Source organism: Grampus griseus, assembly GCF_964374135.1.
Source record: "Grampus griseus genome assembly, chromosome: 5".
NCBI lineage: Eukaryota > Metazoa > Chordata > Mammalia > Artiodactyla > Delphinidae > Grampus > Grampus griseus.
This window is the reverse complement of record NC_138998.1, coordinates 143,708,210-143,725,070: the sequence shown is the minus strand read 5'-3', so window position 1 is coordinate 143,725,070 and position 16,861 is coordinate 143,708,210. Positions and strand designations below refer to the sequence as shown.

The 16,861-nt window shown below is 47.0% G+C and overlaps 1 protein-coding gene across 1 annotated transcript in view; it reads right to left on the bottom strand.

Moving 5' to 3' along the window:
* PRMT2 (protein arginine methyltransferase 2) overlaps nucleotides 1–16,416 on the bottom strand; it is a 38,442-nt gene extending 22,026 nt beyond the window's left edge. Inside the window, exons 1-6 of the mRNA XM_082654371.1 lie at nucleotides 16,305–16,416; nucleotides 14,979–15,075; nucleotides 9,113–9,220; nucleotides 8,267–8,449; nucleotides 3,888–4,049; nucleotides 2,813–2,977 (exon numbers count right to left, since the gene is read on the bottom strand). Of these exons, the coding sequence (XP_082510497.1) occupies nucleotides 2,813–2,977; nucleotides 3,888–4,049; nucleotides 8,267–8,449; nucleotides 9,113–9,220; nucleotides 14,979–15,017 (657 nt within the window). The 5' untranslated portion in view covers nucleotides 15,018–15,075; nucleotides 16,305–16,416. The remainder of the gene's footprint in view (nucleotides 1–2,812; nucleotides 2,978–3,887; nucleotides 4,050–8,266; nucleotides 8,450–9,112; nucleotides 9,221–14,978; nucleotides 15,076–16,304) is intronic.
* Between the last annotated feature and the right edge of the window lie 445 nt (nucleotides 16,417–16,861).

Here is a 16,861-nt window from a genome sequence, read left to right as displayed (position 1 = left end):
TTCGCCAAGGGAGACCACATTCCGGGACAAGAACAAACCTTAACAAATTTAAAAGAATAGAAATCATACAGTGTCTTCTCTCAGACCACAGTGGAAGTAACCTAGAAATCAGTAACAGAAAGATAATTGTAAAATTCAAAATACTTGGAGAGTAAACACACTTCTAAATAACAAGGGGTCAAAAAAGAAATCATAACAGAAATTGTGCAAGTATTTTGAATTTTGTCAAATTTTTGTGCATTAATTGGTAGTCATGTGATTTTTCTTCTTTAGATTATTAATAGTCAATTACATTGAATGACTTTAATATACTGAACCAGCCTTGAATTCTGAAGATAATCTCTCCTCTGTTGCAGTGTGGTATTCATCTTATGTATTGCTCAATTCAATTTGCTATGATTTTCAAGGATTTTTACATCAATGTTCCTGAGTGCTACTGGTCTGTAGTTTTCATTTTTTGTACTAACTTTGGTTTTGGTATTAGTGTAATGCTGGTCTCATAAAATTAATCAAATATTTTATAGTTTCTCTATGTGCTTTGTTCTTAGAAAGATCTTCCCATTCCAACATCAGATGTATTTCTGGTGATTGTTTCAGGTTTCCTTCCTTAAAAAAAAAGCTTAACTCTATAACCCATCTGGAATTTATTTCAGCATATGGTATGAGGAGGAATCTAATCATTTTCTCCAAAATAATCAATTGCTTCGGCCCCATCTTTGAATGATTATATAGCTGTACCTCACTGATTAGAAACCTCTTATTATTATAAACTAAATACACGTATATTTGGGTTTTTTCCCCAACTTTCTACATGTCAGCAGCAGAGTAGGAAGATGGGAGGGAGACTGGGGACCTGAGGTCTGAGAACAGGCAGTGGACAAGAGGGGAGATACCAGGGAGGCAAAAAAGCACAGAAGGGGGGCAGCCACAGGGGACGGAGGGTTCTGTGTGGGACACGGTATGGTCCAACTGATGGATTTGTGATACTGCCGGACTCACAGCCCCGTCTCCACGTCTGCCACTTGGCCCACAACGGCCACCACCGCCACACGGCCCCTCCTGGTCTGCACAAAACCACCAGGCCCTCCAGTTCCACGTGGTCAGGCACTTCGCCCTGAGCCACTCGGTACCCCAGGCTGTCCTCACTGTCCTGTCGCCACAGTCCTCACTGCCCCTCTGACCACACGTTCTGCAATGGACAGGCGGGGACAAGACTGCCGCGGGCTTTCTCCACCCCTTCGTTGCACGTGCTCCGCTCGGGCTGCCCCCCGTGACCACACCCCCTACCGGCCTGGCCACGCCCCCTCCGCGGACCCGGCATCTGCCGGTGAACAGGCCTCCCCAACCCCGCTGGCCCACCCCTCCGCCCCGCTCCAGCCCTTTCCTCAGCCGCCCCCTCGGCCGGTGCATCCCCAGTGGCCTCTGCTGCGCCTCCAAGGCCCCTCCCCCGCACGCCCCAGGGGTCCCTGCACCGTCCCCCCTCTGCTCCGCAGGCCTCACTGTGCCCTGCAGTCCTGGGGCCTCCGCATCATGACCCCTACCCCACTCCTTCCAAGTCCTGGATGCCGCTGGCTGGCTACCTGACACACGCACGTCCGGGGAGGCAGAGAGCCCGAGTCCAGCCTCCCCCGCTGGACACATGCAGTCCCTACCCCGGCCCACACCACTGGGCTTCAGGCACATAGGGGCAAGGACACCGAATCCCAGGTTTCTGCGCCCCGCCCCCTCTCCACCCCCCGCACCCCTCCCCTCCTCCCTCTTCCCCCTCCCCGCCCCCCACCCCTCCTCTCTGTCTCCACATAACCCCTCCCAGGGGCAGAGCGGGACCCTAGGCAGCCAGGCTTGCCTGACCCGCACTGCGCCAAAGGACACATCACCGCAGCCGGGCTCTCTGTGTCCCCACCACCCCAAGGTGCTCAATAACATTTACCGAAAGAACGCTAGCGTTCTGGGGGCAAAGGCTAATGCCCACTTCATGGATTAAAGGTGTAGCAAGTCCCTTTTTCCCGTGCATCATCTTGGGAATCCACAGCTGTTATTAACAACAAAATTCTATCATGGATGTTGGGTCTACTTACACTCTATCTCCAGACAACACAATTTCAACGAGGCTAAAGGCCCAATGTCATTTACTATCATTTTCCTCATCTTCGCGATCTGTAAGCAGTTAGGGCCGGCATTCTTGTTATTCATACAAGTTACTCACTTACTATTTGAATGGATTTCTTGCTGGAAACCCTGGTGGTGCTCTCCTCCCCTTCCCCCAGATGTCATTTTTCTGGGTTTTGACAGAGACTAAACTTCAGACTGCTGAGCCAGAAAGGGGGGTGGGCTGAGGGTCTGAGGAGACCCGCAGGTCCGGCTTCCACCCACCTCTCACTTACCCTCGGAGCACAGAGAGTTCGTAAGCAGGGTGGGTGGGCAGAACCAGAAAACTCTCCACCCCGACCCACGTGAGACTGGGGAGAGAATGTGGGAGAGCCTGGGCCTCGAGCTGGTCACGGATGCAAATCAGGCGCTGCAGACAAAGATTCTGCTGGCATTAAAAAGCCACACATCAAGCACTGGCTATTCGCAGGTTCCCAAAGAGAACAGAGTTTATGTAAATCACTCACGAGAAAGTCACATCAACTTTGATTTAGATTTCTCATAAAGGCATTTTTTTAATCAGTTAAATATTCAAGACATTGAGCCAATGTTCACTCAAGAAATCAACTACACATCACCTTAGGAAAAAGGTCAAAATGAATCATGATTTATGAAGATTCCAGAGCCCAGAGCAGCCGCCCCAGCAGTGCCCGCTGCCCCTTACCAGCAGGCAGGTCCCCATCCACTCGGACACCAGCACGTCCACCTTCTCCGGCAGCAGCACGTCCTCCACCTTCTGCTGGAACACGGTGATGATGTCAGCGAAGCCGTTCTGCATGACCAGCTGCCCTGTGTGCTGGGCCATCTCACTGGCCTCCACCGCGTACACCTGCACGTGACAGAAGCACCATCCGTGCGCGCCCCAGCCCCAGACGGCGGCCCGCTGTCCACTCCCCCAAGCCTGAGTCTCCTCGGCTGAGTCAGAGCCAGCAACAGAAGGCAGGCAGCGTGCCGGACGGCGCACGGCCACGCTGTGCCGCCTCCACCTGACGGAGCCCTGGGAGGACCTGCCTCTACTCGTAACTCCACTTTCTGCCTAGATGCAGACACAGGGCTGCAGGTGGACAGAAGCCTCTGCACCCACGTGGGCCGCCCACCCCAGAGCCCCAGGTTCCAACACACGCAGCGACACACTCGGTAACCCACACAGGAGATTCTTGGCACTCAAGTGAACAGTCAGACTTTTAGGGTAGCAGCGGCTAATTACAAACCCAGATTCTCAGGAGGTCCTGAACACTACCTCCTGGTCCTGGCAGGGTCTGGACTCAGACGGTCACTGCCCTGCGGTTGCACCTGTGAGCTAGGAACCTCATCCACCTGTGCTGGGGCCGTCGAGAGGCGGCACCTCTCCTTGGCCCGGACGGACTTTAACAGGAGGAGGACAGGAGCCCAGCAGGAGTCCCAGGGAGTGGTCCACCCTGTCCCTGCCAAGGGTCACTTTCGGCGGGGGAGGACACGGGACGGTGGTCTACACAAGCAGCCCAGCCCAGACACGTGGACGCACGTGTCTCCTTGCGTGACTGAAATAAGTTTCACAAACACAGCCCACCAGCTGCAACTCACTGGGATATTTTCTATTCTGTCCTATTCACTCTGTGCTGTCTGCGACTCATGAAACCCACGTCGCAGCCTCTGGCAGGCTCAGCCTACAAGAACGCGCCGCCGGTTTCATCTACGAGGCGGGCGCTTCACCAAGACCCGGCTTCGAAGTTGTGAAAGAGCTGCTGCCTCCTACTCACTGCTCTAGGCTGAGCATAATGTGCACAGAAGAGGCTGATGATCCCAGTTCCACAGCCGACATCCAGAATCACTTTATCTTTCAGGGATTCTTTATTCTGCAGGATAACGTTGTGGTACTTAGTCGTTCGTGGCTGGTCTGCCAACATCTCCAAGTGAAGTTTCTAGGGGAAATACACATGAAGGGAGGGTCACTGCCTGCAGCTGGAGCTCTGGCTTAAGGCTGAGGGTTAGAGCCTGACCTACCCGCTCGGCCCCACCACCCCACACCTAAACTACGGTGACAGCGTTTAAAAAATAAAAGTCCAAAATATGCAGCAGACACAAGTCAGAGTAGACAGTGAAGGAATGACAGGGAAGCTTCCGGAACCCTCCCCGCTCAGCGCGCCACACCGCCCCAACAGCCAGGCGAGTAGAGGGGCAGGTGTGGACCACGGAGACGGCGGCGGAGGAACGGCCACGTTGCCGTCCAGACGCAACGTGGCCACGATCCGACCAGAGCGAACGGGCAAGACTGGGGGAGGCTGCGGGAGGCGCACGCCCCCGCCGCGTCCTCTCCGAGCGGGGCCCTGCAAGGCCCTTCACGTGACCCCCCTCGCTGCCTGGAGACAGCAGGAGCCTCAGCACTGGAGGGAGGAGCGACCCCGCCGGCGCTCGGGCCTGAGCGCAGGTCCCCAGCTGCACTGCGGGCGGGACTTCCAACCTGAGGACACACTCCACGGGAATCGGCCGGTCCCCAGGGAGGCAGAGCAAGGCTCCTCCAGACAGTCTGGGGCCACAGAGGCTGCTGGAGCCCCGGCTGCAAGCGAGGCGGCACCCCCAGCACCCGTCCCCACGCCCCACGCCATGGAGACCCAGCTCAAGCGGCACCACGCACAGGGGGACAGGGGGCCCGGCCCCCCAAACCAGGTCAGCACCAACAGGAGGCCTGCACGGGCCTTGCGGGCCCCATGGCTCCTCGGAGACGGACAAAGGGAGGCCAACGGGGTGGACGGAGTTGACACCCAGCTGTCCTGCCTTGCGGGGCCACCTGATGCGGAGTCAGAAGCAGGATGCGGAGGCCCCAGGGGAGGAGGCCGGCATGGCTGCATTCGCCTCAGACACGATACACTTCAGAGCGAAGAGCATCAGGTCGTCACAAGACAGGGATCACTTCAGCAAGAGGACATAATAATTCTAAATATTCTTGTACCTAATAACAGAGCTTTGAAGTACACAAAGCAAAAGCCAGTAAAACTGCAACAAGAAACAGACGAATTCCCAGTTGTAGTCAGAGCCTTCGACACCCTTCTCTCAGCAACTGACAGAAGCAGAAAATCAGAAAAGACAGAGACGTGAACAACACTTTCAGCCAACTTAATCCAACTGATAGAACACTTCACCCAGCCATTTACAATAATACACAAAAATATCTAGGAACAGATTTACCTAGAAAGGTACACAACCCTGTATTATCAAAACCTTAAAACTCCGACACATCACACAAGGCTTAAGAAATGAGAAAAGTCATCACAGAGATGTCACTTCTCCGTAAATTAATGCACGTTTTCCACGTAACACATTAGAATGCCAGACAACTGGATGGCGTGGAGTTAGGAGCACAACAAAACGATAATAAAACTAGTTTCGTTGCAGCAAAAATAGAAATGAGACTTTTCTGATAAACAAGAACAATAAGCAACAATGAACAGGCTGGGGAAACAGCATAAACAGGCCTGAAAGAGTTAAGGCATCTTGGTTATTCTTTAGCTGTTACTGCTAACAAACACTGGTAGCTAGACTTGTTCTTCACAAAGCTAAACAAAGTTAATTACTCTGATTCCACATGAATCGTACCCTGCACCTGGCATTTACTCGATGCATTCACTTGTAGCAAATCACCCCTTGTAGCTGTTTACATTTCAGAAAGAAGGTCGCAGGCCGATAACCCAGAGATGAATGGACCCAATTACCAGGCTGCCTGACGCCAGCAGTGACTGTTTTAAAATACTGCAAGAAGAAGAAGAATGCAAGACCTTCACCACTTTGATCCTATCACTTATCCTGGACTGTGAGTTCCACCTACCAGACCCCCTGTAATTCCCCAGAACAGGGGGGCACAGTTCTTGAGGCGCTAGCCTGCTGGGTCTTCCCTTTGCCTGGCAAAGAAAATACAAAGCCTCTCTATTTCTTATCCTCCAAATCTCTGTCTCTGTATTTCTATTCGGCATCGGTGCACAGGGAGCCAAAATTTGCTGGCAACAGTTTCAAAAAAATAAACAGACGAGGCCATGAAAATGCTAAAAATTAGGAGAACTGCTAGAGGCCTAGCTCTTCCAATCATTGAAAAGCATCTGGACCTGCAGAAGAAATAACCAGATAAATGACACAGAACAGAGATTCCCAAAACAGACCCTAACAATTTGACATATGATAAATGAGCGTTTCACATTATGCAGAAAAGGAAGATTAACCAAAAGCTGGAACAGTTGTATATTTGTGGGGAAATTAAGTCGAATTTTACCTTATTCTTTACAAGTAAATTCCGGATTGATTTAAATATTTCATTGTTAAAAAAATGCAATCACAAAAGTTCTAAAAGAAAGCATGGATATTTATAATCTCGGAGTGAAGGCCTTGAAAATAGGACACAAACGCAGAAGCTACAAGGAAAAGAAGGACAAATTAGACCATATAAAGATAAAAAGTTCCATGGGGGAAAAACAGCAGCAAATGGTCAGTGTGATAGATATAAATACAAGCTAAACTGCCTATTTAACATATAAATTGACAGAAATCAAACAAAAAATGGGCAAATTATATGAAAGTTTATCAAAAAATAAGAAATACAAAAGGCCAATAAGATATGAAAGAAGATCAATCTCACTTTAAAAAATGGAAATCAAAACCGAGATACATATTTCACCTTTAAGACTGGAAGTCTTTTTTCACTCTGAAGACTTGTGGTGGTGAAATACACCTTCTATGCTGTTGATATCTTTCTGGCGGTCAACTTGGCAAGATCCACCCAAGTAAAAAACACATACATACACCCTTCAAATTCACCCAGTGGAAATTCCAGCAAAGGTTTAGCAGGATTGATGTAGGAGGACATCCATTACAGCATTGCTTGCTGTGATGAAAACTAAATATGATCCTTTTCAAATCAACACAATACTCCGCAGCTGTTGTAAAGAACAGACCTTCAAAACAGTACCGCTGCGTGAGAAGAGCAAGGTGAAAAGCTGTGTGTGAAACTATCCCTCTTCTATAAATTTAAAAGAATAAAACAGATGCAGCTTGGATTTGGAAGCAGCATAAGCGCGGTTGCTGAAAGAGATCTCAAGGAGCAGAGTGAGGAGGCAGACCTCAGATTACCACCACGTCTTAGTAGACGGAAACCTCTGAATGTGTACACACATCAGGGGTTTTTCATTTCCTTTAACATTTTTAATTGTCAAATACGACACACCTACGAAAAAGTACACTAAAAAGTACTTTAGAGTTTACTTAACACAGTCACATTCCAAACACTCTTGTACCCACACCAGAACCCTGCCAGTACCCCTGAGCATCTCACCCGGCCTTGCCAAACATAGAACACCCCCTTACCAGTAAGCACCATCCAGATTCTCAGGGGAATCAGGTCCCTGATCTCGAGAGCTCCACAACTTATATGTACATTCATAGGCAGCACCTTTTAACACTGCCTTAGAACTTATATAACTGAATCAAACATAAGGTATTCTTTGATGTCTTCCTTCTTTCACTCAACATTGTATTTGCAACGTTCATCATGCATTTAGTTTTATTTAGTTTAAAATATAAACAGGGTTGTCTGGACCACAGGACTTTGGGTTTTTATTCACATTGGAAAAAAACAAACTAATAAGCTAGTTATTTATAGGTATTACTGTTGATTTATATAATTTTTTGTATTTCATTTTTAATGTAAAAGTTATTACTTTTTTTTTTAAATACTGAGAAAGGTTCATAACTCCACTGCTCAAACAATATCTCTAAACCAGTGGTCTGCACATTACAGCCCGTGGGCCAGTCCAGCCCTCCACCTGCTTTTATATGGCCTACAAGCTAAGAATGGCTTTTACATTTTTAAACGGTTTTTAAAAATCAAAAGAAGAATATGACACATGAAAATCATATGGAAGTCAAATTTCAGTGTCTATGGATAAAGTTTTATTGGAACGCAGCCCTGCTCACTTGAAATTTTGTACAGCTGCCTCAGCATGTGGATGGCAGGGCTGTGCAGCTAAGGTGAAGAAAACATCTGTGGGCCCTGCTCTGAATGATGCGTAGAAGCCCAGAAATTATTTTTAAACTTAGAACCTAAAACTAGCGAGAAGCTAGCGCCAGCTGGCTGGGCGGGCAAGGGAGGCAGTACCAGGGTCCCGTAGCTGCCGAAGTACTCCTCGTCCTGCCACGAGTCCTCGGGGCCCCAGTCCTCCAGGTGCTTCCCCAGGTGGTTCGCAGGGATGTACCCGCAGCAGCCGGCACGCTCACCCCACCACCAGTCGGCGGTGGTTTGTCTCAGGATGAGAATTTTTTCTCCTCTCGAAAAGCTGAGCTATAAAAACATACAGAGAAATGAAAATTAAAGAAAAACCTGCAGTTCGTATTTCCGTGATAAATCCCCCATCACTGGGGCCCAAATCACAGCAATTTCGAAAAGGAGTCAATGGGTAAATGCATCAACTGACAAGATATGAAAATGATACCAGGATTTTAAGATTTTTGTGGAATATCTACACGAAACAAAAGCACACCTTAATTGATATTTTTTTTTAAAAAAAGATTAAACATTTTCAAACAGTGTAAATTTCTTAGAACAAAATTTCTAACAGCCTCTTCACCGTAACTCAGCTAGGTGGTAGCTGATCCGCTTACTGGAGGCTTATGCTAAGAAATTCCTATTACAAAGTAAACAATGCTCATTCAAGTAGATATTTTTATTTACACCCAATTTTTCATTAATTGGAATAGGTTCTAAGTAAGGGTTTCAAAGCAGAAACTGAAGCAGGTACCTCCACCCCCCGTTCCTCACCCGGGAATCCTTCACAACAGGCTTGGGACCCGAACTTGTTAGGCTGGGAGGGTCACCCACAGGTCTCCTGTGGCAGTGAAGTATCTGAACACTTCTTTATTTAAATCTGCTATGACTTCTGCAAGTTTTACATCTAATCCTGTCCCTGAACATGCTGAACCCACAAAGCATAACCCACATGGCTACCTGCGTCTCATCGGTGGCAGAATAGTCTGCGATGGCCACGAACTCCTCGGGGTGCACAGTACCCTGGAGGTTCCCCTCCTCGCCCTGCACGGCGGGGTCCTCTCCCTCCTGTTCAAAGCAAGGGAGAAAGGGAGGTGACTGTGGGGCTGCCCTTCCTCTCCTCCCTTCTCTCTGCCTGTCTCTCCACCTGTCTCTGCCTCCCCGTCTGTCTCCATCTCTGTTTCTGTCTCTCTCTCCACCTCTGTCCTCTCCATCTGTCTCTGTCTCCGTCTGTTTGTCTCTGTCCCTCTCCGTCTGTCTGTCTCTGCTGTCTCTGACTCTCTGTCTCCATCTCCATCTCCGTCTCTGTCTCTGTCCCTCTCCATCTCTGTCTCCGTCTCTGTCTGTCTCTGCCTCTCTGTATCTCTGTCTCTGCCTCTGTTTCTGCCTCTTTCTCCGCCTCTGTCCCTCTCCGTCTCTGTCTCTGTCTGTCTCTGCCTCTCTCTGTCTCCGTCTCCATCTCCATCTCTGTCCCTCTCCATCTCTGTCTCCATCTCTGTTTCTGTCTCTCTCCACCTCTGCCTCTCTGTCTCTGTCTGTCTCTCTTGGCTCCAGGTTATTAGGATGGTTTCAAATCAAGATTCACGTGACCACGTTTTCATCCTACAAACACTTGGGGTCGTCTCCACCAGCAGAATGAAAGGATCTCACCCTTCCTCCACCTTGACTTTAGTCTCTAGTACAAAATGACTCGCATCCTTAAGTGAACGTCAGAGAAAGAACAGGAGGCACCGTGAGTGACCACTTAGTGACTGACCCCATCAGCAGCAACGCTCTGAAGGTGGTGACCGGCCCAGGAGAAAGCAGCCCTGTCTGGGTGTCAGACCCGAGGGCAGAGCTGGGCGGCCGTGCTGAGGGCCGACAGGGGGCAGGGCGCAGCCCTCGGGGCGCACTGCTGCTCAGGACTGGAGAGCGCGCCCTGGGTCTCGGGTCTCCGCTGCACGCGGCCCGCCTCCCTTTGTGTCCAAACGGGTCTCCCTGGAGGCCACCCCAGAGGCGGCAGGGCCCCAGCTCGCGATCCAGTTCACTGCAGCAACCCCGCCCGGACATACGTTTAAACAGATTTTCCTAAACGTAACCATCATTCATGTTCATTTTAGAAAATGTGTGGAAGAACAAGAGCACAAAGAGGAAAATTAAAACTAAGTGTGAGCTTTGCTCATTGGTCAGAGATCAATGACGGTAACATGCAACCATTACAGCGCTGCAGGCTTTCTTCACGTGCACACGCAATACCTCCTTATATGGTGTTTACCGGGATCATAAAATTCTGCCTCATGACATATTTTGCACTTATTAAATTCTGAACATTTTTCCCCATCATTAAATACACTTCTAAGCACATTTTCAGTATCTCATAGTATTCCATTCCATGAATTATTGTAACTTATTTATCAAATCTCCTATAAACATTTAAACTGTTTTCAGTTTTGACTAGTATAAAGTATGTTAAGGTGAACTTTAATATGAATCGGTCTGTCCCTGATAGTTTTCTTAGGACAAATTCCTGAATATGACACTGAGGGTCAAGGTCTTTTACGTCTTTGACACCACCACCTGATGCCTTCCATGGCGCGGCCGCTCGAGCTCCTGCACGCGAGGACATAGCCTCGTGAGTTCCCCGCGCCTGATCAATAGAGGATGTTCATCACTGCAGCCTCTGCCAGTCTGAAGGCAAGAAATTACCTCTTGGTTACCTCCATTTGCCTTCCTTTGATTATTAGTGATCAAACATGATTTTACCTATACACTGGTCGTCTTTTTTATTTTAATAATCACCTGTTTGTATCCTTTGCACATTTTCCTATCACAGTAACGCGATTCATTTCTGCTCACCCTCGTCCTGTGCGGCTCCACCCGCGCTGTCTGTCACCGGCCCCCCACACCCCCGACCCTCATGGTTGCCTGGTGTACATGGAGAGGGAGGAGGGTCCCCACACCTCCCGTGCTCGTGTCACACGTGCGCGCACACAACTTATTTTTTCTTTTGACATCGCTTTTTTTTTTTTTGCGGTACACGGGCCTCTCACTGTTGTGGCCTCTCCCGTTGCGGAGCACAGGCTCCGGACACGCAGGCTCAGCGGCCATGGCTCACGGGCCCAGCCGCTCCGCGGCACGTGGGATCTTCCCGGACCGGGGCACGAACCCATGTCCCCTGCATCGGCAGGCGGACTCTCAACCACTGTGCCACCAGGGAAGCCCTGACGTGGCTCTTTGTAAAAGATACCAGACAGTTTAAAAAATTTTTTCTTTTTCACTCACACAGTAACTTGTGGCAAACTCCCCACCTGCAGAACTCTACATAACATACGTATATATGTTACGTACGTACACATGTACATACATAACATATGGCTACATAACATTCCGCAGCGGGGATTCTGCCTGAGCCTTCAGTCATCTTCGACTGATGGACTTGCTCTGGATGTCCAGTCTTCTACCGCCACAACGTCTGTGCATATTTATCCTGACATGATGACATTTTATCTCTATGAGATAGAGTGACAGGGCTGAAACATAAACAGTTTTCACTCAAACATTTGTCAGATTCTTTCCATAAAGGATGTGGCACTTCACACTTCAGCAGCAGTGCATGGAGTAACCGTCTTTAATTTTTGCCAGAGGAATAGGTGTAAAGACTCCAGATAAGGTAAACATGTGGGGAAACACTATTACTTATACTTTATAAAAAAGACTTTTGATAGTATAGAGAAACAATAATAATTTATTGTGGGTTTATAGCATATATAGAAGTAAAATATGTCACAACAACAGCACAAAAATAGCGGCTGGTAAATGGAACTAATTTAGAGGATTCTTGTGAAGTGGTCAAAAAAAAAAAGACTAGAATAGGTTAAGGATGCATATCGTAATTTCTCGGGTAACCATCAGAATAATATTGGGGTGGCCAAGAAGCTTGTTCAGGTTTTTCCATAACATCTTCAGAAAAACGCAAGCAAACTTTCTGGCCAGCCCAAAAAGGTACAGCTAAAAAGTCAACAGAGGAGATAACATGGAATTACAGAGAATGTTTTATTAATCTAAACGAAGGCAAGAATGGAGAAAGGTAAAAAGGAAGAATTGTGACAAACAGAAAACAAACAGCAAGATGTTAGGCTCATGTTAGACTTATGTTACATGTTAATGGACTGAATACTCCAATTAAATGGCAAATATTATCCGACAGGAAAATAAAAGACATAACTATAAGCTCTTTACAAGAGGAACACTTTAAATATATGGAGTTAGTTTGGCTGAAAATATAGGTATATATGTGTCTGTGTGCCATGCAAACACTAAGACAAAGTAGATGCAAGGCAAGAAGTATTAATAGGTAAAAAGAGACTTCATAAAAATAAAAGGGTCAACTAATCTAGAAAACAAAAACTAACCTAAACATATGCACCAAATAACAGAGATTCAAAATATATGAAGCAAAAAGAGATAGATCCAAAAGGAAATAACAAAAAAAAAGACAAATCCACAGTCACTGTGGAGATTTTTGAAACTCATCTCTCAGTAATTGATAGAACAAATGGACAAAACATCAAACAGGATATAGATTTGAGCAATACTAATAACCCATTTGACAGTGAAGACATTGAACACTACACCCAACAACTGCAGAACAACTTAGTCTCTGCAAGTGCACATGGAACATCCACCAAATAACCCTTACGATGAGACCATAAAGCAGGCCTGAATAAATTTCCAAAGATTGAAATGTTGTATTTTCTGACCAAACATAATCAAACCAAAATTAAATAACAAAAATATAAAATTTACCACGTTTGGAAATTAAGCAACACACTTCTGAATAGCCCGGAAAATTTCTAATTTCCATTGTGATATATTAGAAAGTATTTTAAGTGAACAATAATGAAAATACAATGCATTTAAATGTGTGAGGTGCAGCTAAAGCAGTGAATAGAGGAAAAGTTACAGCTTTAAAGATATATATATATATATATATATATATACACACACACACACACAAATATATATGAAAAGAAAGGTTTAAAATCAGTGATCCAAGTTTCCATCTCAGGATGCTATGAAAAGAGAAAATTAAACCCAAATAGAATAGAATAAAGGATATAAAAGCAGAAATCAATGAAATAGAACACAGATGGACAAAGAGAAAATTAACAAAGGTTTCTTTGAAACATAAAATTGATAAAATCCTAAAAAGATAAAACGCAAACTGTGACTATCAGGCATCTCTTCTGTGATGAAGAATGTTATTACCAGGATGAACACAAATATTATTGAAATACTACCATGACTCATAAATAACCAGGAAAACTAAAATCACAAGATACCATTTCTAACCCACAGACTGACCAAAATTAAAAAGCCTGATGTTCTCAAGTGTTAGCAAGCACTTGGCTCCTGGCAGACCTGTGAACTGGTAAACCACCTGGGAGAACAATTGCTCATTATCTAGTAAAACTGAAAATATGCAATCCCTTCCATCCTACAATGCCATTATTGGGTAAATACCCTGGAGCACATGTGCACAAAGAGACACACTGAAGGATGTTCACTGCAGCACTGTTTGAAATAGAGAAAAACTGGAAGCAATGTAAGTGTCCAACAAAAGGGAAAGAGATAAAATGTGGTATATACCTAACGTACAACAGTAAGACTGAACAGACCTACATACCTGCCTGTGAATGTGATACATTTCATATAAGGAACACACTACAGGGACCATCCTTCAGGACTAAATCAGCTGTACCCATACATTAAAGACAAATCCCTCAAAAGTAACGTAGGTGGAAAAGGCAGGCTGCAGAGCACACACAGACTATGACACCACTTAGGTAAATTCTAAAAAGCACACAAAAACAGTATCATATGCTGCTCAAAGATGCCTACTTAAGGTATAAAAGTATAAAAGATGGTGCAGAAGCACAAATATCAATTCATAACTCATAGTAGTGTTTGCACTTGAGACAGAGGAAGAAGAATGGGACTGGGGTCGGGGAACAAACTTTATTTATGTTTTTTTATTCATATATATACTTATATTCTGAAGTAAATATAACAAAATGTTAGCAAGTTTCCACTTCTGTGTAATATGTATTGATACTTGATGTCTGCAATGTTATTCTGTAAATGTTCCAGTAGTTTTTAAATTTCTCAAAAGAAAATTAAGAGATCCATGAAATTAAAACTTTTATGATTAATTTTAATCATATTTTAAGAATCATATTTTCATAATTTTAAGAAACAGATTAATGAAATGATCCAACTATAAATAAAATTTCTATATATAAAAACCCAAATGAATTTAGAACAATAATTAGAATGTAAAGAGAAAAAAATGTTAAAATTGACATCACAGACATGAAAATGTTTTGTAAAAAACATTATTTATTAGAGTATTCTGGTTCTTAATTTTACATAATTGACATTCCTTTAAATTTAAGGTGACTTTTTTTTTTACTGTTAACTTGAATGAAATTATATGTGTGTCCCAGGCAGATAAACAGTATGAATATATAAATCTTTTCTAATGTCCAACCTGTCTCTAACATATTATGTCTGGGATGTTTTTAAACAACGAAAAAAAAAATGTGCTTTCTTCACCAGCTCAAGTGCCAAAAATGGAACCCTAGATTCCTGGAAGTATTTACAGTGCCCATTTCAGAATGTCATGTGTGACCTTTACACACTGTGCATTTCCTTTATTTAGGCATCCCCTGGTTAGTGGCCACCCTCTAAGGTCCAAGGAAAATGCCATCACGCTGGGCTGAGCTCCACTCTCTGTGATGGTCCTGGTCTTTAAATACAAGTTCTCACACAGCAGAACCGAAATTACCTGCAACTCACTTCTGGGGCAGTCACCTGGTGTTGCCATAATTCCTTTGGGATCTGCACATAGCTGCTGCTTTAATGTTTCATTTTCCCCTCCATTTCTATTTTAAAAAGAGAATGAGAAAATGCTTGTTATGTTGCATAATAATTAAGTCCACATAACTTCTAAAGTCCACGAAAAAGGTCCTCTACCAAATGGAAATAAATGTAAATGAACAGAAATGAAATTTATAAACACAATTCTTACAAAATCAATTGAAAGCATTTAAAATTTATGAACTCCAAACAGTATATATTTTCATCACTAGCCTGCAAGGTGTTAACTGTTCATTGGCCAAAGACTGTTAGTTTCTGTTAGATCACTGGGTTGAATTAAAACAATAAATTGACGTCAATTCCTTCCTTGGGGCCCTGACTACTTTAAATCCAATTAGGATTTCCTATCTGGGGCTTTAAAGTGTTTCCACTAACAGGAACCAAGGTCTGCATCTCCCAGAGGCTTCTCTTCTCATTCTCAATCTTATTTTTCCAGTGACAGTGTAACCCATACTACGCTCTGAGATGGATGTGTGTTTTTTTCAATTATACAGCAATTCTTTGTTTAAAATGAGGGCTTCACTTTATCAATCAAGACCCAATACTTCTTTGGGTGACGTTTGTAATTATAAATACTAATACACATGCATTGCATTTTCGCTGGAAACACTGCATAGGGGCCAGAATGGGGCTGGGCTGGTGGGAGGGCGGGGCCGGGTTGACGGATGGGGCCAGGGTGGGCGGGGCGGGATAATGGGGCGGGGCCTGGATGGGGCGGAGCTCGGTTGAGGGGCGGGGCAGGGTTGGGGGAGAGGGCCAAGGATCCTGAAGGGCAGGTGGCCAGCGGGGTGGGGAGAGAAACACGGGAAGAGAGGATGAAGGGAGGGGCAGGGCGTGACGCGTAAGCAGAATGGGTAGTGAGGGAAGGGACTGTGACCTGCTCTCTGAGAGGGTGGGAGATTGGCCCGGAAGCCAAAGGCCGACGGGATGTGGGCGTGGCACTGGGGCGGGGCTAGGGGAAGGGCGGGGCACTGTGGGCGTGGTTGGGGAGATCGCGGGGCTGCGGGGCGATGGGTGTGGCGCCGTAGGCGTGCTCGGAAGGAGGGCGTGGCCCTGGCGGGGGCGGGGCCCCAAGCTCGAGGTCAGCACAGAGGCGGGAAGGCGCGGAGAAATCTCGATAGGGGGCGGCGGCCTCGGACCGCCCGCTGACGCACAGTTCGGGCGAGGACCCCTCACATGGCATGTCCTGCCCTACGCGCGGTCCAGCCGCCCGAGCTGCCCACGGGAAACCTACCTCAGCCGCGCTTCTCCGCTGAGGTTGGCGTCCACACCTCCGACACGGAGGGGCAGCCAGCACCCACCAAGAACCCGAGCCGCCGCCCTCAGCCCGCGCAGGCGCAATGTACGCAGGCTGCCCGAGTAGAAAGCCCCGCCCTGGAACCGGCTTCGCGCGCATGCGCCGCCGTACACGCCCCGCTGTCCGGAGAGGGGAGCCAACGCCCTGGACTGCGCAGGCGCAGTGCGCTCGGGGGCATCCCGGCGAAGACTCGGTCCTGGACCGAGCGCCTAGCGCAGGCGCGCCTCGCGGATCCCGCCTTCGGCCGTTGCGCGAGCCCGGGCGCTGCGCTCCAAGCGTGTGGGCTCGGGCTCGCGTCCCCGGGCGCTGGGGGCAGCCCGGGGAGGGGGCGGGGTGGCGGCGCAGGCCACGGGGAGCGGGAGCTATCCTGGTCTGGGGGTCAGAAACCCGCTATGAATGACAGAAGCGGCTGATTTCCGGAGCAGGACCCGCCTTCTTGTGCTTTTCTTGTAATAATTCAGTTAACCTTCCCAATCACACTGTGAAGTGTGAAC